This window comes from Protopterus annectens, chromosome 12.part0 (genome assembly GCF_019279795.1).
Source record: "Protopterus annectens isolate FY-2018-M chromosome 12.part0, PAN1.0, whole genome shotgun sequence".
Taxonomy (NCBI): Eukaryota; Metazoa; Chordata; order Ceratodontiformes; family Protopteridae; genus Protopterus; species Protopterus annectens.
The window spans coordinates 629,672,828-629,695,751 of NC_056746.1; the positions used below are offsets into that span (position 1 = coordinate 629,672,828).

The 22,924-nt window shown below is 42.0% G+C and overlaps 1 protein-coding gene across 1 annotated transcript in view; it reads right to left on the reverse strand.

The window, feature by feature from the left end:
* Positions 1-22,924, reverse strand: part of LOC122816753 (lysosomal alpha-glucosidase-like) — a gene marked incomplete in the record, with an annotated part of 907,240 nt that overhangs the window by 873,532 nt on the left and 10,784 nt on the right. The window contains 1 exon segment of the mRNA XM_044089759.1: positions 5,722-5,867. Coding sequence (XP_043945694.1) covers positions 5,722-5,867 — 146 coding nt within the window.

Below are 22,924 nucleotides of genomic sequence, written 5' to 3' on the forward strand. Positions count from 1 at the left end.
CATTTATTTTAATAAATTCCATGCACATCCCACTCAAATCTCTTGTACAAACATAGGAGCTTGAACTACTTTTTGCTGAACAGTTGCAGGATTCTTCCCTGACAGTGTTTTCTCTTCACCTTTTCTGGTTAATTTTCTTTCAGATTCTTTAAATTTCTTATTTGCTGGCATTTAGTCAGTATACATACTTAACAGTGACTGAATTTTACTTGAGCTAACAGTATCACTGGCTGTTGTTTCTTAGCTTCTTTGACACTGGAAGAGATGAAATTAAGCTGTCGATCAATGTGCAGCTATGTTGAAGTCAAACATCTTGGGAGACTGAGAAAATCTTAAACTTTAGAATAAACAAGGAAAAAAAATAAAAGCTTTAGTAAATAACTACTCCCCTCGATGGAGCTAATCCATTACTATACCTATTTAAGGGGCCATTACAGGATCAAATACCTAGGAATACGGATGACAAGGACAGTAAAAGATTCAATGAAAGAGTCCTGGGATTTGTTAAGGGGAAAAATAAAGGGAATGTTTAACAAAGAGAATATGGTCCCCAACAAAGAATCCACGCTATTAAGATGTTTGTTGCGATATATGTCTCAAGCAATGTTATTCCTGGGCTAACAGGAGAAGGCTATGTTTTTTTATATGGAATGACAGACATCATAAGGTATACTGACAAAGGATGATTTTGCCCACAGGAAAAAAAGTGGTTTATCAGATAATCTAGAAGAATACTATGAGGCAGCAGCTAGAGTAAGGTTGCTTTACCTCCTCCAAAACTCAACATACAGTGCTACATGGAAACCAATACTACTGAGTCAGGAAAATGATAACTCAAGGATTATTGTGTCAATGAGTTGAATGAGGTTACCTGATGGGGGCAGGAAGTGAATTAAGAAAGCCACTGAGAAGAAAAGAAAGTTCATTATGGAGATATGAGGCTCTTTCAATTGGAATGACAAAGAATCCTTTAATATAAATATAAAAGAAATTCAAAAGTGGTAGTTCTAAGAAATTTTACTTTTGGCAGGACATCTATGAGTGGGACAGGATAATGAGATTGGAAAGATTTCAAGAAGGACTTGAACTGAAAGGTATTCCAGGATAGGTAGAATACAAGATGGAGACTGAGGTACTCCTTGAAAGAGCGTGCAGGTAGGGAGATCGCATTTGTCAACTATGACAAAATTTGTCAATAGAAAAGGACAGCTACCAGATTGAGGAAATTTAGAATTTTTGGGTGGCAATGCTTGCATAAATATTTTTATACTTGCGGAAGATGTTTCTGCATGTGGTCCAATGTTGCTGGCAGTGTCCAAAGGGGAAGGCCGATTGGGACCACAGATTTTGGAGCTGCAATAAAGCAAATAGAGTCCTATAAAGAGAACTTGCAAAGGCTTGTTACACATAATTTTAGGAACCAAATGGGAAATAACAAATGTACATTTTCATTTCAATTTGATTGAGAGGATACATGGGGCCATATTTAGCTCTGGCTAGTTTATTACTACGTTTGGCTGAAAAGGGGATAAAGTACAGTTGTGTACACTTACCATAAATGTAGATGTTCAAGTGTATTCACTGTTGCAGTCATTACATTTGGGTAATCTGTTGGCAGGGTGCCCTCAGTCGGCCTGAATAACAAAGTCTTGGGTCCTGCGTCGGTTGCTGCTTCTTCTCCCATGACGTCAGGTCGTCAGGGGTATAAAACATGCAGTCAATGCCATTTTATTCAGTTTTTCTTGCCCCAGATGTCAGGTGCCCCTCCAAATGGGGAGCAAAAACATATACACATAAATAAACAGAAATGTATATAAATGCACTTTTAGCAAATATTCATCTGCCAGCAAATACACCACAAAGGCTTTAGTATATAGTGAAGGAAAGAAAAGGTATAGAAAAAGGGGGATGGCTGGTGGGTAACCCGGACTCCAACAGTGAATACACTAACATCTACATTTATGGTAAGTGTACACAACTGTACTATGTTCTTCATGTTTCACTGTTGCAGTCATTACATTTGGGTAGAATCCCAAAGCTATGGATGGGAGGATGGACCTGAACAGCATTAGGAGTGGCTATAAGGCCGTGCAGAACTGCAGTGGCAAAGCCTGCCAGATGAGAGGCAAATGATAATGCTTTGTGATGGTATGAACAGAGCTCCAAGTAGCAGCATCTAGAATGTCTTTGGTTGGAACCCCTCTGAGAAAAGCTGCTGAGGTAGAGGCAGCCCTGGTGGAATGAGATCTGATCCCCTTGGGCATAGGTTTACCATGGTGCAGGTAGCAGAAATGAATGCAGTGGCTTATCCACTTAGAAATAGTCTGCTTTGATGTAGCCTTCCCCTCTGACCATGTAGCAAATGCTACCAGTAGTTGCTCAGACTTTCTTAGAGACTTGGTCCTGTTCAAGTAGAATCTTAGTTGTCTGTGTATGTCCAATGAATGCGGAATCCGCTCCCCCTTGTTCTGTGGATTTGGGTAAAAAGTTTGCAGGTGAATTGTCTGGTTAAGAGTCACACTGGATACCACTTTAGGCATAAAAGAGGGATTGGTCCTGAAGGACACCCTGTCCGGGTAAAATGTAATGAAAGGCTCCACAGCCATGAGAGCCTGTAGTTCTGAAACCCTTCTTTGTTGAAGTGACTGCCAAGAGAAAAGTGGTTTTCCAGGATAGAAATTTTATATCTGCAGTAGCTGCTGGTTCAAAAGGAGGCAGGGCGAGTTTTTCCAGCACAAAATTGAGGTCCCATGCAGGAGTTGGTAATCTTCTGGGAGGCCTTAAATTTTTGGCCCCTCTAAGATACTGTTTAAGCAGAGGATGAGAAAAAAGGGGAGGGCTCTGTGTTGTAATGAGCCGAGATGGCAGAGGCATGGATTTTTATTGAAGAAAAAGATAGGCCCTTGTCAAGCATAGATAGGCCCTTGTCAAGCATCCCAGTCAAATATTGTAAAATCTGAGGAATACTGGGCTTTGCTGTGTCTGTTCCTTGTGCTTGGTTCCAAGCACAGAATCTCTTCCATTTATCAGCATAAGATTTTCTAGTACTAGGCCTTCTGGCTTCCAAAATGACATCAATCACAGATTTGCTGAGAGGTGGTGTTTGAATAATTAAAGGATCAGCAATGCTGCAAGGTTCAGAGTTTGGAGCCGAGTTTGCAGAATTTGATTGTTCTGCTGAGACAGTAGATGAGGTATCTGAGGCAAATACCATTGGGGGAGTTGAGACATATTCCTTAGAAGTGGGTACCCAGTGTTGTCGAGGCCAGTCCGGAGCAACTAGGATAATTTTCGGCTTTTCCTGTCTGACTTTTAGTAAGACCTTGGAGAGAAGAGGCATAGACTGATAGGTTTTTCCAACTGAAGGATAGGGCGTCCACTTTCCATGCTTTTTTGTGATGGATTCTTGTGCAGAATTTGTCCAGCTGATAATTTTGGGGAGAGGCAAATAGATCAATGTCACAAACAGATCTATGTCTGGGTTCCCCCATTTCCATGTCAACATCCTGAAGATTTGTGGATCCAGTTTCCATTCGTGTGGGTCCATAAGATTTCTGCTTCGGTCATCTGCCAGAGTATTTTGCTTTCCTGGCAGGAACTGAGCTTGAATATGTATTTGGTAAGTCAAAGCAGTGTTCCACAATGCTATGGCTAGTCTGCAAAGGGGGTAGGAATGTGTACCCCCCTGCTTGCTTATGTACCACATAACTGTGGTGTTGTCCGTCTTTATCAGTAGTTGTCCTGGATGAAGTAAGTCCTTGAAGGCTGTCAGAACATTCTGAACAGCTAGCATCTCTTTCTGGTTGATATGCAGATGCATTTGTTTTGGGGTCCATTTGCCCTGAATGCATCTCCCCGCCAGGTGGGCCCCCCCAAGCATAGTCTGATGCGTCTGTAGTTAGGGTTTGGGTGGCAGGGGGTAGAGTGAATGACAGCCCCTTGTGTTGGTGACATGTCTCCACCCACCAAACTCCTGTTGTAGGCAGGGAATGAGAGGTATCATTGTTTCCAGACTGTGACAATGTTGGCTCCATAAACTTTTTAGGTACCACTGAAGTTTCCTCATATGCAGCTTAGCATATGGAATTAGTAGAATGCAGGATGCCATGAACCCCAAAGCCTGCAGAATTTGTCTTGCAGATAATTGGGTTTTTGTTGCCATTTGTTTGAAGTATATTGTCAGTTGCCTTTCTTTGTCTGGCATAAGGTAAGCCATCTGGGCAGTTGTATTCAAGCTTGCACCCAGGAATGTAATTATTTGAGAGGGTACCAGTTAGGATTTATTTTCGTTTATTGTGTACCCCAGGCATGTTAGAAGCCTTTTTAAAAAGGCCAGATGTTGAAGAGGAGTGTCCTTGTCCTCTGCTTGAATGAGACAGTCGTCCAGGTAAGGATAAATTTGTATACCTCTGTCTGCAGAATGCAATTACTGGTGCAAGGCACTTTGTAAAGACCCTGGGCGCAGTAGATAAGCCAAAGGGCAGTGCAGAGAATTGGTAAAGCAAAACACCTGCCTTGAAGCGGAGGTATCTTCTGCATGATTCCCTTATTGCGATATGCAGGTATGCCTCTTTTAAGTCTAAGGTCACTAAACAAGCGTTTCTGCCCAGCACAGGCAGTAGCTGTTGTAAATTCATTACTTTGAATTTTGGAAATGTCCAGGAACGTGCTCAAAATCGATAAATCCAGTACTGAACGCCAAGAATCGTCTTTTCTGGGCACCAGGAAAAGTCTTGAATTAAAACCACACACAGACAGACATTCAGGTGTACACACACACACACAGTCGGGGACATTCAGGTACATATACACACACGAGATTATTCAGGTACACACAGACACACACACGGGGACATTCAGGTATACACACACACACATATATGGGGACATTCAGGTACAATTTTTTTTTATCAGTATTAGAGCTCTGTACATCTAAAATCTGAGGTTTCTTTCGTCTTATACTCTGTGATTGAGAGTAATATTTTGAATTCTAGTTGTGAAAAAAATAGAAGAAAACAGTATTGTATTCTGAATGATTTAAATGGCATCACGCTGTTGAAATATCTGTTCTTATGCTTGAATAAAAAGTTAATAAAACAACAATACTTCCGATGAGCAACAAATTGCCACAAGTATGACTGCTGTTTATACTGGTGATGAACTGTATTAGCAAACATTTTGGAGGGGAAAGATCAACAAAGCTGATGCATGCAAACAACATGGCATTACAAGCAGACTCTGAATGGGAACTTGAGCAAATAATGGAATGGAATGAAAAACACTGACGGCACATAGGATGAAACTAGACTTCATACAAGACAGTCATCATGGCAACAAATAGGAAATCAGAAGTTTAAAATTTAAATAGAAGGGAAAATAGTGGTACGGATTAACAATTTCAAGCATCTAAAAGGAGTGGTTGAAAAGAGGGGAAGTCTAAAAGAGGAGGTCAATGCTAGAAAAGTGTGGCATACTTGAAGATGATCTCAGTCAGGGAACAAACAGGCCCATGTGCCACTAAGCGAGTTCAATACTCAGTGGGCAGAGGGAAGAAAAAGATTTAAAAAAGAAAAAAGCCACTGCTTACAATGCCCCGTAGTAGTCCACATCACTTAAGAAATAAGGCACAACTCAAAACTAAATATGCACTGTACACGATTAACTCCTCCTTCCCAATGTCATAAAGCACATTTACAGTAGTCAAAAAAAATAAGTACTTACAGCACTGTTCCACTGGATTTCCGCATCACAGTCACACTAAATGGTTTTTCAGTGAATGCTATTTGATACGTTGGAGCAGAGGCTCTCTTTGTAGGATGGGGAACCTCTACAGGCACTTCATATCGTGCACTGGAAAAGTCAGTGATCTAGTTTGTAAAGAATGGTAGTTTAATGTGCAGGCATAAAATGTTTAAAATGTCAGATAAGCAAACAATTCCCATCTCTGTCTCAACATACAACTGACCATACACACATGAAACAAACACAACTTGTGACTTATGTATACAAATGCATATTATGAATATTACACACATCTTAATAAATACATAAACACAAAAATTGCACACATGTACGTACATATGTTTTGTAACACAAACACATTACATGCACAGTAGAATTTAAACGGCAGAAACATGGAACTTCGGTCAAAGAAAAAAAATTTTTCACACAAACACAAAACTTCAGACCAACGCTGCCAGCAATGGAAAAAAACCTTTCTAGTAGTCACAGTTAATAAACTGCATACAAAAGCCTCACTTTAGAATAAACAGTCTACTCCAAATCATAAGCCAGGATTGTTTCCAAGACTTTCACTGGTACTCCAATCTCCTGGCATTAAGTCCATCACTGAGCCAGTGTTCTGGCCCTAGTCTGTCTTTCCTTCCTTCCATACATTCTCTTTCTCTTCATCTTAAACAGATGCAGGTTTACATCTGCAGCCACTTATGGTCCTGACCCACATGTTTTCCCTTAAAGGGGCAGTCCTGCCCTGTACTTTATGTTGTGTTACACATACAATACAAAGCAAATACCTTCAATATTACTATCATGCATGATTAGCATTAAAAATCTTATTCTCATTAACACATAAATGTCCCTAACCAGTGCCAAAATTAAGTTTTACTAGAAGCGACTACCACACTATGTTTACTATATATGATTACCTGCAGTCGTAGTTTACTTTTTAACTGACTTGTGGAATGTCGATCAAAAGACCTCAAATTACAAAACCTTGAAAGACTTTGAAGCAGGTTTTTATATGGTACCTGCAGGTGGAAGGTCCATCTTCCTTGCTCCTACATGGTTTAGGACCCAGGTTTCAAAAAGTTGTGGTAAACATTTCATGCATTTGACCAAAGATAGTACTGCCAACATTTATGTGTGCATCTGTGTGTGTGTGTGTGTGCGAGACAAATTATGTACTTACATAATGAAATATCTAGATTTGCAGATACATCATGGTAACAGCAGGACTAATGTCATCAGGTATTGAGTAACCTGACATCCAAAAACAACTTCTTGTCTACTCAACCTTTCCCCTTTACACATAATGCTTTGTGTGAACACTTTCTCTCCAGATCTCTGGTATTCCAAGCAAAGCAAACTACAGACAACAAAAGGAGAGGAAAGGTAAGTGAGCATGTCAAAGGGAAGGGGCATGACTGTTAGGGTAGATAAATGTATTTTCATATCTGGTATGAAAAGTTCCATCCTCAGTAACAGAAGAGGTTCACAAGCTCATCTTTCTGGGTGGTCTCTTTCATGGGAATTTCCTTTTATTGTGGCCCCAAAGAAAGATCTGGACTTAAAAAAAAAATCACATTTATCTTATAATGCCTTGCAAAAATATTCAGCAATATCCAAGGCTACCTTGGGGAAAAAGGCTTGGCAGTTGCTCAAGTTTCCTGGGGACAGCTACTCCCCCATTACTTGAAAGGAGGAGATGCTTTCACATGTATGTGGTCAGACACCATGGATTTCAGATCTCCTCTCATGCCCTACTGCAGTCCCTTTCCATGGGCACCACATCCTGGGATGCACCACAGATCAACCTTTTCTGGGTTTGCCTTGTTGCTCCAAATGAAGAGGTCTCAGGATTCTGTGCACTACAAACACTACATGACCAAAGAGAAAAGAGTGGATGTGGATGGAGTATCACATTGTGGCCAGATGGTTAAGTAGCAGGTTGTGTAGAGACAAGCCCCAATACATAAACACTGACTGGCATGGGGCATGCCATAGGGGGTACAAGAGATGTTACCCCACCTCCAGTGATGCATTCCTCACTTCTTTGCCTATAGATAATCCCATTATAGTACATTTTCTGAAAATCTGTATTAATTCACTGAAGAACCAAGGAGTGGCATGACAACACTGCATGCTGTGCATTTAATTTTAAGACATATATCCATGGAGACCATTTATATGTGGAAAGCTACATAGGAGTTGTGTAGATAATGCCTGTAATATGCCTAATAAGAGACAAAATACTTTCCAGGATATATATTTTAGCAAGAAAAATAAGCGTTCCTATGACAAAATAAAAATTTACTACAGAGAAATAAGATGCCTGAGAATAAGGGTGTATGTGTGGGGGGGGGGCTGACGAAGGGGCAACCTCCCCCAGAAAGGTTTAGCATAATGTGACAGAAGTCAGAGACACGGTTAGAGAGCTTTGATGGAAATGTGAAACAGTAACAAGATGTGCTTTGACAGAACAATAGCAGAGGCTTTTACAAAACATCCGGGAAAAGTAATCCAAGACCACTGGTACAGGAAGGCCCTTACAGTAGAAATAGATGACAGTCTACTTGCCCCTTTAAATTCTTTTTAGCATTTGGCTTTTGTGTGGAGGTGGGGATCTCAATTACTCTACATGGAAGAAGCAGGTTCTCTAACCATCACAGCTAGAGTAACCCTGCAATTATATGTAGGGAATGGAGCTCCAGATAGGACTTCTGAGACAGGAAATGGGATGGGATGGTAGGGTCCCGAAGAGCCAAAGAGGGAGAGGCTTCTCCAGCATGAACACATGAGCAAAGGGGGACCCGGCCTGTCAAGTTTAAAATGGGATTATGAGAACGACTCTGGGCTACTGCTATTTGATTCTCTGAAAAACCTTAGAATTTGGGAATAAAAGTGGAGCAGCCCTTTGTGGGACCATTTCTGGACACCACCACCCCTGGTGCTTCCCTCAAAAGGAGGGATCAGGGAAAAGAAGCTATGCAGCCAGCAATGACTGAGAAGCAAACAAACAGCACAGCTTCCTGCAGCAACAGAACAGTTTCTGGATTACTGGTGGACCAACACTATCACTCATCATATAGTATCAGAAAGCAACACCCAAATCCATTCATTAGAGTGGTGGTATTCCCATTAATGTTGCTCGCTTCTTTGACATAGTTCATTCCTACACCTTTACTGCTTCTCAGCAAAGTTGGAGTAGGTAGATTTTCAAGATGGCTGCACACTGAATAACAGGTTGATCTGAGCTCTCCCAGTGTAAAAATGTTAATAGACCACGTTACATTTATATAAATGACAATAATCCATAGTGACACAATCTGGGATGCAAACATTATACATTCCAAACCATTCTGACACAACTTTATCTGCAAACATTATACATCACGTTTAACATATCCAGTCATTGTTAACCATTACATAGCTCAATCCAATCCTGCCTTCTTTTAAACCTCATTCCTCCTCTGTATGTATAGATCCAACAGTTCCAATTTGCTCCTATGTAATTTGCTCCTACTCTTTTCTAAGGATCCCAGTTCTCATTGTTTTAACTCTGTTACTATCTTCACTACTTCTAGTAAAGTTGGTTTAGACAGATTTCCATTTTCTAGTAATTGCTTTTTTGGCAGCCATCATAACTAGACTCAGCAAAGCCTTATGTCTAGGCAATTCCAAGTTTGCATCATAGCTCACAAAATTTATTTCCCTAGTCATTACAACTTGCTCACCTAGCATTTCTGACGGAGCAGTGTGCAGGGAAACAGTCTACCAACTCATCACACTCCCAGAAAATATGTTACCAATTACCTCTTTCTGTCCCATCACGTGTCCAACATTTGCTGTCTTCCGGAGGAAAAATTCTTTGAAGTCTGCTTGGAATATAAAAATACCTATGTAAACAATTCCAGGCAAAGATCTGAAATCTTCTAGATTTTGTTGCATATTTGGGAGACATCCATATATCCCCCATTGTTTCTTTGAGAATTGTTTATCTAACCTCTCTTCCCAGTCCTTCCTAACCTCCTCTGATCGATTCTTATAGTTGTCATGCAATGTTTTATATGCTACACTATTACTTTCTTAATGGCAACTTCTGTTCTAGATTCTACTAGAAACACTGGCATATTCCCATTCTATTACCTTTCCCTCTCTAGTTATTTGCTCTTAGTACCTTGGTTCTTTTGCCAGTTTTCTCCGATATATTTCTGCCCCCTCTTGCCTATTGTGTGTATCCCTATCAGCAGAATCTACTTTCTCCATTCCCATGTTGGCTTAGTTCTTAGCAGACCTTCTGCTACTTTACGAATATAATATTCTGTAGGATTACTATTGTTGTCCGTCTTAAAGGTCTGCATCCAAAAGCCTAATCTCTCCCTATTACTTGAGCTTCCCCCCATTTCATCATCATCTCTTTCCACTTTGAATTATAGTTTTCTGCTTGTGCTATGTATAGGCGCCTTAACTGTGTTGCTCTGAAATACCCTTTTAACTCGGATAATCCCAATCTGCCTTGTTCTACTGGAAAAATAAGCTTATCCCACTTGACTCTTGCTGCCTTCCCTTCCCAGACAAAATCATTCAGCTCTTTACTAACTGCTATCCCGATCTTCTCCTCTGGTTAATAAAAATATGCCTGACCAGTGCATAATTTTTAATCCATACTCCTAAATACTTCATTTTATCATGTCCCCATACATATGGATATTGCTGAACCAATTTGTATGTGGGTACATAATTTACTGCTATTACATTTCTTTTTGCTTCATTAATTTTGTATCCCAAAAAGGTTTGAAACTATCTCCAAGTTCTACTACACCGTAATGTCCCTTTCTGGTTTTGTCAGGTATAAAATACTGTTGTGTGCAAATAAATCCAGCTTTTCTTGACTACTACACCAATTACACCCTTGAATTTCCGAGTTCCTTATTTTCTTTGCCAATGGTTCTAAATATAATGCAAATAAATGGGGAGAGAGGACACTCCTGCATGGTTCCTCTGCTCAAGCAGAGATCATAGAGGACCCACCTCTTCAAACACAGTCTGGATGACTGGATGGTTAATTGTAAAGTCACCCTGGGGGTTCCACCTGTGTCTCTCTTGGACAAGGGCAATAGGTGCTGATCATGGTAACAAGGGTAAAATTTGGCTAAGCTTGTAAGGGCCCTCAAACCATTAGTCTAGTAACTTCCTATGATACAATGCAAGAATGGGAAAAAGCACACTATTTTTTCTTTCATCATGCTCATTTAACCAGATCTCTCTTTTGTTTTACATTGCAGTACCTACATTTCATACAACTAAACAAGGAGAAAGACAAAAAAAGGCAGAAACAAACAAAACAAACAGAAGTACCTGTTTACATTCGTATCTCCATTACACTTAAAAATAACTGAAAAAAACTACTTTATAACATGCAGCGAAAATCATGCATCACTTAAATACTGTTGAGAAAAATTTTTTTTTGCTTGCAGTTAACTCTCCCTCCTCTTCCCCTCTCCCGAGTATTTTTCCAAATATTAAATTACATGAAGTACACCATATGCTTTAGAGTCCCCTACAAGTTTAACAGAGGCCACGAAAGTCCAAGAGGTCTACATATTTTGTTCACCTCCATCTCCCAAACCCTATCTCTGCTTCATCTCCAGTGCACTCTTGATTCTTTCCAACTTCTGTGCTTTTTTTACCGGCTCCAAATCATTTTCCATTGAAACACTGGTAAAGGTTTCACTGGCACAGTCTCTCTCTGGTCCTTATTACCGGTAATAAGCAAAATCTCCTATTTCACAGCTCACTTTTTGTTGGACAAACTTTTGTATTTCTTCCTTAGCATGTACTTCATCAAAAAAAAACATTTTTGCTCCAAGGAAAAATATTTTGAGGATAGCTGGGTACAGCAGTTTGAATCTCATGCCTACTCCTCTATATTCCCTATATAATGGAATACAATGACTCCTCTTCTGCCTGGTGTACAATGAGTAATCATTCTCCACAAACACTCTGCTGTCTCTCACTTTTAGCACTTTGTCCTTCTGCAACAGCTTTGTCAGAATCTACTCCTGCTGGTTAAGATTGCATTTTTACTATTAAAGGTCTAGGTGGTTTTCCCAGCCAGGTTTGGAGCATACAAACGATGTACCCTTTCAATTAACAATTCCTATTGTGGAATACCAGTTTCTTATTTGTACTTTCATATAATTAATACAGTCTGTTCCCTCCAGCTTCTCTGGTACAGCAGAAAATCTCAGGTTTTCCTTACATGTTCTGTCCTCAAATTTTATTATATTTTTGAAACATCTCTTCCTGTGAATTCTAATACTCAGCCAGCCTTTTCTTCATTTCAACCTCTGAGTTTTTCAGTTCTGCCACCTTATCTGAATATCTGTTCAAAGCTTCTTCCATTTTCCAGCTTTTTAGTGTTTGTGTTGATATACTCTATCAGTGTTTCATTTATTTTAACCAGGTCTCTGTGCAGCTGCCTTACACTTTCCTCTAGGTTACTGGAAGTCATGTCTGGAACTTGCACTACTTCTTTCTGAAGAACTGCAAGAACTTTTCCCAGTCTGTGTTTTTTCCTCAATTTTTTGCAGCCTATTCTCCTCCAGGTCCTTTATATCATAGGAGGTTACTAGGCCAGTGGCCCCAGGGCCCCTACAAGCCTAGCCAAGTTAACCCTTGTTTCCAAGAGTGTCTATTACTGGTAGGCACTAAATGGGCACCTATTACCTAGATCTAAAAAGGGACATAAGTGGAATCCCTGGGGCGAATTTATGGTTTCCCATCCAATCGTCCAACAGTGTCAACGATGGGCTCTGCTCAACACGGATTGAAAGCCTGTTCTAGAGAGGAGGTAACCTCTGAGATAAATCTGTCCCTTTTGCAAGTTCTACTGATGCCACGTACCAGGTTAAGGTCCCTTGAGCATGTGACATGTACCATTTGAGTTGCGAATGTGTAGCATTTCCATTAAGGCAGGGCTGGATATTATACACAAGGGACAGATAGCCTCCAAGATGGATGTCCATACAACACAGAGTAATGAGACAGTGATTTCAGTCTGTCCACATATGACATGTGCTGGAGACCTTGAATTTTCTTTGTAAAAAACTTTTGCAGTTTCTCCAATTGCTGTAGGTGCATACCAAAGGGAGCATTATACTCTTATTGGCCTGATAAGGGAAGAGTATGAGGGGGGGGGGGTTCTAACCTTTTTTCTGGAGGAGATGCCCTTACTTATGAGGTGAGCAACAAAGAATGCCATTTTTACTACTGTGGAGACATGGTAACCAAAGGTAAGGTTACTATCAACTGCATGTCCAGGTCTCTCACCAGTGATTGCTATTTATGGAGTAGTTTGCAGGAACATAACCCTTCTTACTGAAGGGGATGACTAATGCATATTTTTGCATGGAGTGGAAATCCATGATTTTTGACACCAATCTTTAGTCTGTGTAAATCCTTCTTGCAGGATACTGACATTGTTAGGGGACTGATTGACTACTCCTAGTTTGCGGTCACTGGTAAACTTCGTAAGCCACAGATGTTTAGTTTTTGCCTGTACTTCAGAGAAGTATAGTCTGAACAGTAGGGGCCCCAGAACAGAGCCCCTGTGGTACACCACTGGTTACTGGTCTTCTGGAGGAGGTAGTCTCTCCTTTTTGACTGTATGAGTTCTATTGGTGAGCCACTTTACAACCCACCTGAAAATATATGGGCGGATACTCAGCTGGGTGAGTTTATCAATAATGCCCAAGTGGGGAATGGTATCCAAGGCCTTGGCTAAGTCAAGGTAGGCCATATGCACAGTTTTACCTTCGTCAAGAGCTTTGGTGACTGTCTCGAAGTCCACAAAGTTTAACAGGAACGATCTCCCTTTGACGAAGTTAAACTGGGTAAGGTTGTTTGTAAATTACCTATTTCTTTGTTGACAAGGTCCATGATGATATGCTCCATGGCCTTGCAGACAAGGCTGATTAGGCTTATGGGTCTACAGTTCCCTGGGTCCATGGATGCACCCCCTTTATGCAAAGGGATGACGGTAGCCGTTCTTCATTCAGCAGGGACAAAACCTGTGCTAAGGCTGTGGTTGAACAAGGTACCAAGAGGTGTTCCTAATTCCTGTTTTAATCCATTGAGAACGCAGACTAGGATGTTTTCTGGTCCCACTGAGGATGTGTTTTTAGTCTTGGAGAGGGTGTTTAAGACTTACTCCTTGGAGATAACACGTGGAGGACATGTGGCAGGGATGCTCTGTGTTATGTGCGGCAGGAACAGGGAAGTGAATTTTGCACTGAACCTGGTCAGCCAGCAGGTTGGCTATATCCACCAGTTCTGTATATTTAGTACTATTAACTACAAGTTCTGTGCAAATCTGGGTTTTTCCTTTGAGGTTTCGGATGTTGCTAAAGAATGCCTTATGGTTTTCCTTAGCTAGGGATGCTAATTTGGATTCATAAGTAGCTTTAGAGGACTTTACAAGAGGTCTTATTTGCCTATTTACGTTGAGGAGGGAGTGCTTCCAGATTCGAGACCATAACTTCCTACTCAGACAGCAATGTCTTCCTCTCACTGTATAGCCTGTTAATGGCGGAAGTCCACCAGGGGGGTTTGTTCTTCCTTGAGGATCTTGCTTTGGTCCCATCAGGTATGGCAGAATTAATACAACTGTATAGCTGCTCATATAAAGCATTAGTGTATATCCCAGCATAGGTAACCTCTCCATCAGTGGGGGAAGGGGGTATGAATCTGTTTATGCCATCCCTTAAGATAGTTGCGTTGCTGCTGGGGGGTCATCTTGTTGTTACTTTTAACTCCAAAGAGAATGATTTGTGGTCACACCTCACCAGGGAGGGCATCACACTTGGGGTGGTACACTGATCCTCCGTGTTGATGAGCACCAGATCCAGAATGTTGGAGACTCTTGTGGGGGTGTCAACCAGCTGGTCCAGGGCAATGGCATTAACGAAGTCCAGGAACCTATGGGTGAGAGTGTTAGTACAAGTATAATTAACCCAGTCAATGGATGGGTATTTTAAAGTCACCCCAAAACCAGGGTGTTTGGCTGCATCTTAATTGATTCAAGCAGATCTAGGTAGGCCGAGTGGGTGTCCTGGTTCATGGAGGGAGTCCTATAGCTGGCAATGATTTGAAGTGGGGTCTTATCAGCAGTTAGTTGCACTTGGAATAAGTCATAGGAGTTGCTCCGTTTAACCAGTCTTTAGGTGCATTTGTCTTTTTCGAGTATTGATACATCACCTACCTTAGTTTTCACACCTTCAGTTTGAGGTCTGAACGTGTGGAAGGAATTTTAACCCAGTATGGCTAGGGTGCTTTCTGCAGCCTTAAACCAGGTCTCTGTGACGGTGTAGAGGTCAGCGTCTTCCGAATAAGGACTACTTCCAGTGACAGCAGTTTCAGATTTAGACTCCTAGTGTTGAGCAGCATAACCCAGAGTTTGTCTTTAGATGGTCTTATTACATTGACAGTTTTGTCCTTGTGACTTCTTCTTTCGGCTTTTCCCAGTTAAGGGCCGCCACAGCGGATCACCTGTCTGCTCATGATTGGTAGTGGAGTTTTACGGTGTCGAGTTGCCAGCCCGGCGCCCAACCTTCCACAGAAGGCACACACACGCACACACTCATGCCTAGGGCCAATTTAGAGTGTTGAATCCACCTATAGCATGTCTTAGAAGTGGGAGGAAACCCACGCAACCACAGGGAGGACATGCAGACTCCGCACAGAAGGCACCCCAGCTGAGACTTGAACCGGAGAACCTCTTGCTGTCAGGCAGCAACGCTAACTGTTGCACCACCATGGCCGCCCAGTTTTGTCCTTGTGACTCTGCCTGAAAAATGCATAATCGGGATGGCAACAGCCTTAGTCAGTAAACAAAATCCCACAGGTGACAATATCGGAGTTGTTTGGCTTCTGCTACATATCTAGACACTCCAAGAAAAAACGACCAGCAGACTGTGGTAGCTGTAGAAATGTGTATTACACAATCAAAGCATCAGTATATAATATAAACAAACTGGTTTTGGCTTAAACTTTTCTAAGCCTTCAGCAGTGTAAAAGCACAAATAAAAATCCACCATTTATATACTGTGTCAGAAGCCTGAAGACCAATTACAGGTGTTCATTTAGCCTTGGGGCAAAAAGCCCTCTGAATTTAATAATCCACTTTTTCTCTTTAGCATTAAGTAATTCATGCCATCCATATTTATTATATTTAATTCCCAATATTCTATCAATGACAAGGAAGTAAAAGGATGCTGTTTTGTGGGATTCAGTATGTTTAAATAAGCATTTGTGTTTCTTTTATTCTTGATTTCACTAAGTGTTCTGATATTCTGTTTCACTGCTCTTGATGTTTGCCCTACATAGAAAGCAGAGCACTTACAGATGGCAAGATAAATGACCCAGTCTGAGCTGCAGTTGGCAAAAAAAGGGATATCAAATACTTCTAGTGTTTTTGCTACTAAAACTTAGTTTGTAGTACCCTGCAACATTGTGTACAATGACCACATGGAAAACATCCTTTGGCAACTTGTCCCTCTATAGGGCTTTGTAGCCTTTTTGTTTATACCGTCCTGGCTTATAATGGTTAAAGGAGGACTCCCAAAATTTTTCCATTTCTAAAGGAAAATTGACATTCATCTCACAGTAATCCAGAAAGTTTAACTGTCCACCCTAAGGATGTTCCAGTTTCGTTGTACACTATCAATTAGTGCCCCAGTGTTTCTACCATAAGTTGTCACAATCCTAAGTTTACCTTTAGACGTGTCCTTCTTAGTTCATAGGTAGGTACTAGGCTATCTACCCGAGGGCATTTATAAGCCTAGCCAGAGTGTGTTGGCTTTTGCCACCCCATTGACTAATTAACTGAGCCTCTGTCAAGCAGAGCCAATGAAGTGATCCCAGGGGTGTATATGTTACCCATCCACTCGTCAAGGTTTCTCTTGAGTGTTAGTGAGGGGTTCTGCCTAATGTAGATAGGAATTTTGTTCCAAAGCATGGAGGGGTCTCTGTGACAGGAATCTATCCCTCCAGCATGTTCTATTTATTGTTGTGGTGAGGTTTAGCTCACTAGAGTGTGTGGCTCGCAGTGACTTGGATTTCTTTCGGTGGAGCATGTCCATCAATTCTGAGTTGGACATGGCTTTTTAAGTCAGGCAGAGATCACCTCCGAGTAAGAGATATGCCACTGACTGCAGCCGGTGGTTTTTAAAGTCAGTCTGCATAGGACATATGTCTGAGGCCAGTAATCCTCTTGGTGAGATACTTTTGTAGTCTTTCCAGCTGTTGAAAGTGTCTTGTGAGGTACATCCCAAATGGGGCATTGTACTCTATGATGGGTCTGATGAGTAATGAGTAGAGGGGCACTATAACCTCTATTTCTAGATGCAAACCCTTTAGTAATTAGATGAGCCACATAGAAGGATTTCCTAACTACTTTGGGAATATGATTGTCATAGGAGAGATTACCATCTACCTGGGTCCCCAGATCTCTTATTACCTCTTCTGTATTAAGGGGGCTGCCACCTATGTGGTAATTTGCGAATGTTTTGTTTTTCCCAAATGGGATGACTATGCATTTTTTGGCATATAGCTTGAGGCCATGACTGACACCAGATGTCCGTCTCAGTAAGGCCTTTTTGGAGGATGTCCGTGTCAGCCGGAGAGTCAATTATGGCTCCCAGTTTGCAGTCATCTGTGTACCTGGTTAGCCATAATCCTCCTGTGTTTGCCTGTACTTCTGAGAAGTATATGCCGAACAGTAGGGTCCCAGGACACAGCCTTGCGGGATACCACTTGTGACTGGTTCACAGTCAGACCTGGAGCCTGCTATTCTTACCGCGTGAGTTCTGTCTGTAAGCCAGTTGGCAAACCATCTTGTGACGTAGGGGTTTATGTTCAGGATGGTGAGTTTTTCTAGAATACCTGAGTGAGGAATGGTGTCAAACACCTTGGCGAGGTCAAGGTAGGCTGTGTGAACCAGCTTTCCCTAGTCTATGGCCTTGGTGACTGTCTCAAAGAAGTCAACCAGGTTTAGTAGGCATGATCTGCCCTTAAAGCCGAACTGGGTCGGATCAAGTGTTTGGAGGTTCCCAATGTCTTTGTTACCGAGTTCCATGATGATGCGCTCCATAACCTTGCAGACCAGGCTAGTCAGGCTTATGGGGCGATAGTTACCAGGGTCAGTTGTAGCCCCTCCTTTGTGGAGCGGAATAACTGTTGCTCTGCGCCATTCTATGGGCACATAGCCTGTGGAAAGGCAGAGGTTGAACAGCATGTTTAGGTGGGGGGTTAGTTTGTTCTGTAGTTCATGCAAGACGCATCCTGGGACACCATCTGGCCCCACTGACACTGTTTTTGGCTTCTGAAGGGGCTGTTTTTACCTATGCGTCTGCGATTTCTGGGACACTACACTTTTCCGGCACTGTTGTGGGCCCTTTTGGAGGGGAGAGGGGTGAGGTTTGCACTGAATTTATCTGCCAGGATGTTGGCAATATCAGTAGGTTCAGTATATTTTGTGCTATTTTGCACTAGTTCAGAGCATATCTGTGAGTTGTCACTTAGATTTTTGACATAGCTAAAGAAGGCTTTGTGGTTATCTTTTGAATCCTTGGCTATATTTCTTCCGAAGTTAGCCTTGGATGACTTCATGAAGGACCTTAGTTTATTACTAATACTGATCAGGGATGTCTTTCCTTCTTGGGATTTGCTTTTTTTCTGAACTAGTTTCCTCCTTTTATTGTACAACCTGTTTATGGCAGGGGTCCAGCAGACTGGTTTCCTTCTCTTAGGGGAGTGAATCTTGGTTTTGCTAGGGATGGCACGATCCATCCATCCTTGTAGGTGCTCATAGAGTGCATTTGTAAAGGATTCTGCATCTTGGGCAGCGTTATCCTTTAGAGTGGGGGCTGTGAAACTTACCACCTCTGTCTTAAGTAAGGTGAAGTTTGCTTTAGAAAAGGTTTTCACTGTGGTTTCCTTGGTTGGGGGTGGTGGTGGGGTGTGGACATCCAGAGTGATTAGTTTATGGTCTGATCTAACCAGTGACAGGTTGACCTCTGGTGCGGAACACCTGTCGCCCATGTTGGTGATGACCAGGTCCAATATGTTTTCACCTCTGTTAGGGGAGATTACCAGCTGATCCAGGGCATTTGAGTTGATAAATTCCAGGAAGCGCAGAGCTTGGGAGTTTGTACTCAAGTAGTTTTCCCAGTTAATGGTAGGCTAATTGAAACTCGCCCAATATCAGGGTGTTCGGTAGGACCTTCATGTTTTTCATTGTCTCCTGAGTGGTAGTCCTGGGTCATGGAGGGTGATCTGTAGCAGGCTACAATTTTCATTGCAGATTTGCATGATGTTAGTTGCACATAAATGATCTCAGAGGTAGCATGCTGCGCCACTAACCTGAAGGTGTAGTATCAGTGATGAATATGGATACACCCCCTCCTTTTGTGTTTCGGTGTGTGGTATGAGTTGTAGCCCGGTAGTGCTGGAGTGCTCTCTGGAGTCTTGAACCAGGTTTCAGTTACTGCACAGATGTCAACGTTCACCATACTGAGGAGTGCTTCGAGAGCATGCATTTTGAGATTTAAACTCCTGGCGTTGAGTAGAATAACCCTCATTTTTTTTTATTTGTGCTGTTTATGGAGGTGGGTTTGACTTTTGAACCTTGCCTAAAAAAGGCACTCTGGGGGCAAGAGCCTTGGCCAGTATTCGAAAGCCTAGGGGTGACAGGTGCAAGCCGTCTCTTGCGAAGCAACGCGGCTTGTCGAGCATGTCGTCCCAGGCTGACAGATGCTGGATCCCCTTTGAATGACACCAGAAGCTTAGCCAATTGTTGAAATTGATAATTTTTCTTTATACTGAGGTATCATTCTTGGTGAGGGCAGGATGCTACTCAGGGTCATACCCACCTGGGCTACATGATCAGAGAGCTCTTCCATGTCTCTTTTCATGTAGTCCAGGGAGGTACGTCTCAGGTCATTCACATCAATATGAACAATGACAGTCATATTTGTACTTGTACTGGAGTGACCCGAGTGCCTGTGTTATGTGGTGGATTCTGGCTCCCGACAGGCAGCCAACAGTAACCACCTCCTTGTCCAGCCTAGTGAGTGGGATGTCAGTGTGCCTGACTATAGAATCACCTATTACTAGTGTTAGATATGTTATTTCGCCTTAAAGGCTGTGATTGTGCGGCACATTGATTTTGTGTTTTATGTGTTGTCTGGTTTGTGACGGGAGGTGTAGGTTTTTTGGGCGTCTGCTTTGGAGCTCTCGGATGCTTTTGCAGGTTTTTATTTAGAGCTTCAGAGTATGATTTAGTGTATTTATGTGTATTTTTTGCCAGTGCTGGTTTAGTAGGTCTATGTGAGGCTGGAGGTGTGGTGCAAGTGTTCACCCAGGACTGGAACAGACAGTCATGAGGAGAAGGTTGACAGACCTTAGCCTCCAGTTTGGCTGTATAATTGCATCTCTCGCATTTGTTAATATGTTAAGTGTTTTGTGGTAGGAGGAGAGGGTTGTCTATGTACATGAGGCAGTTGTAACATTGACTCAGGATGCCCAGGTTTACCAGCTGGACTGGAGAGTACACCTGAAGTCGCACTTTGGTCATGCCTGAATAGTAGGGTGAGCTGCTTAGTCGCTTGGTTGGTGAGGGATGGATAAAGAGCCTTGCCCTGCTGGGCAATCGAGTGTCGGGGTATATTATTGCTTGCTATTAGGTCTGAGCAAGTGCCAGACTGTAGGATGCTTTTTGAGTGCTTAGGTTGAGAGACTAGCTTCAAGGGAAAAATTGAAAAGGAGACAGTGGAGCTGGAAATAATTTAACCGTAGCTAACCAGCAGGCAAAACCATAAAAACACGTTTTTTAAACTACTAACTTCTGGGCTGGAACCACTCCTCCAGGGACAGATGGCTGCTCAAAGTTCCCCTCTCTCATAGGTGAGCAGAGAAACTTCCTTCTTTCAAAGTAAGGTAAGAGCAACTCAGAAACTTGTAACAGCCATGAATTCAGCACTAGCCTGAAAACTGGACTATACTAGCTCAGAAGGGTGGGAAACGAGGAATGTTTTTTTTTCTGTTTTGTTTTTTGAAAAGAAGGCAAAAACAATAAAAAGTACACTTAAAACAGCTTTAAATGACTACAAGCGATCAGAAAAGGCTATCGTACTTTAGTGTGTAGCCTACAACAAAACAAAACCAACTTTTTAAAAGTGCAGGCAGTCTAAGTACAATATGTGAAAAAAAACAAAAACAATAAAACAAGCTTTTAAATCACAATAAATGCTGGAAAATCAGCGTTTAGGCAGATAACAGTTAAGTACAGAAAGAAAATACAGAAAACTGATACTTAAAAACACTCCAAAGAGACTCTTAAGCTAGAAGGCTTGTATCAGTTTAAGGCTTTCTAGTGCTTTCCAGTAGGTTAGTTACAGGAACGATGGGAAACAAGCGCAGATGTGGTCTTTTAAACCAGAAAGTTGAGAGAGATGGACAGCTTCCCAAATGATCAATAAACTAAACTACAATTCCTGGGCCAAGAACCACTCCTCTTGTTCATAGGTTGGTACTAGGCTATCGGCCCTAGGGCCTATACAAGCCTAGCCATAACAATTCCCTGGCTATTTCTTCCGAAACCATTTACTTCCCTGGACCCCTATCTAGCAGGGCAACTGACAGGAAGGTGAATTTCCTTTCTCCCCATCCAATCATCAAGGTTCCTTTTGAAGAGGGCCAAAAATATACATCTTCCATTTGTAAAGCTCTTTCCAGTAGTGAGAATCAAACCTTGCACCTAGTGGTTGAAAGGCATACATCTTAACCACTGTACCACTTGGCCTTTTTTTTGTGGTAGACAGGCTACCTAGTACTTACCACTCTCACTGATAAGCTAGAAGGCTCCACTCAACACAAAGGCTTGGGGTGCTCAGAAGCTTACAAACAGTCCTGGATACAGCAAATCTGTACCTGGACTAGACTAGTTACGGGAAAGGGGGGGGGGGAATCAAGTGCAAACATGGGCTTTAAAACCAGAAAGTTGAGAGAGATGGAAAAACTGCCCAAACGGCCAACAAACTACAATTTCTGAGCCAGAACCACTCCTTGTGGTAGATAGGCTACCTAATGCTTACCACTCCCACTGATAAGCTAGAAGGCTTCCCTCCAACACAGAAAGGCTTGGGGGGCTCAGAAGCTTACAAAGAGTCCTGGATACAGCAAATCTGTACCTGGACTAGACTAGTTACAGGAAAGACGGGGAACAAGCACAAATGCAGGCTTTTAAGCCAGCAAGTTGAAAGAGATGGAAAACTACCTAAACGGACAATAAACTAGAATTTATGGGCCAAAACCCACTCTTCCCATGGAAGACAGGCTACCTAGAGCTTATGACTTCCACTGATAAGCTAGAAGGCTTCCCTCCAACATAGAAAGGCTTGGGGGGCTCAGACGCTTACCAACAGTCCCAGATAAAGCAAGTCTGTATCTGGACTAGACTAGTTACAGGCAGGAAACTAGAGTAAATGCGGCTTTTAAACCAGAAAGTTGAAAGATATGAGAAAAAACTGCTCAAACGGCCAATAAGGTACAAGTTCTGGGCCAGGAGCCACTCCTCTTGTGGTAGATAGGCTACCTACCTAGTTTGATATTGTAGGAGTTTACTTCTATCCATTCCATTAACCATATTTCTGGCTTGTGTAATATGACCCATTTTATAACCCCTTTCTCTAAATATCTTTTAGTCAAGTCATCTCTGAAAGTCAATGCCTCATTGGTCCGATCCGACCATAAGCTAATCACCCTAGATATCCGCATCCCGCCCACACTCACCATTAAGGAAACCATGGTAAAAAATTTCTCCAAAGCCAACTTCATGCTTCTTAAGACAGAAGCGGCGAACTTCATGACACCCATGCAGATGGACAATACAGTTACGACTGCTGAATCCTACACAAATGTACTCTATAAGCACTTACACGAGTGCATGGATCGTGCTATCCCAAACGGAACCAAGATGCTATCCTCCAAAAAAAGGAAGCCAATCTGGTGGTCCCTGCCATAAACGAACTCAACAACAGAAAGAAAAAAATGTTGCAAAAGAGTAAAATCCCATGAGTGGAGGAGCTCTCTCGTCAGCCTCAGTAAGAAGCTGAGATTCCTTATA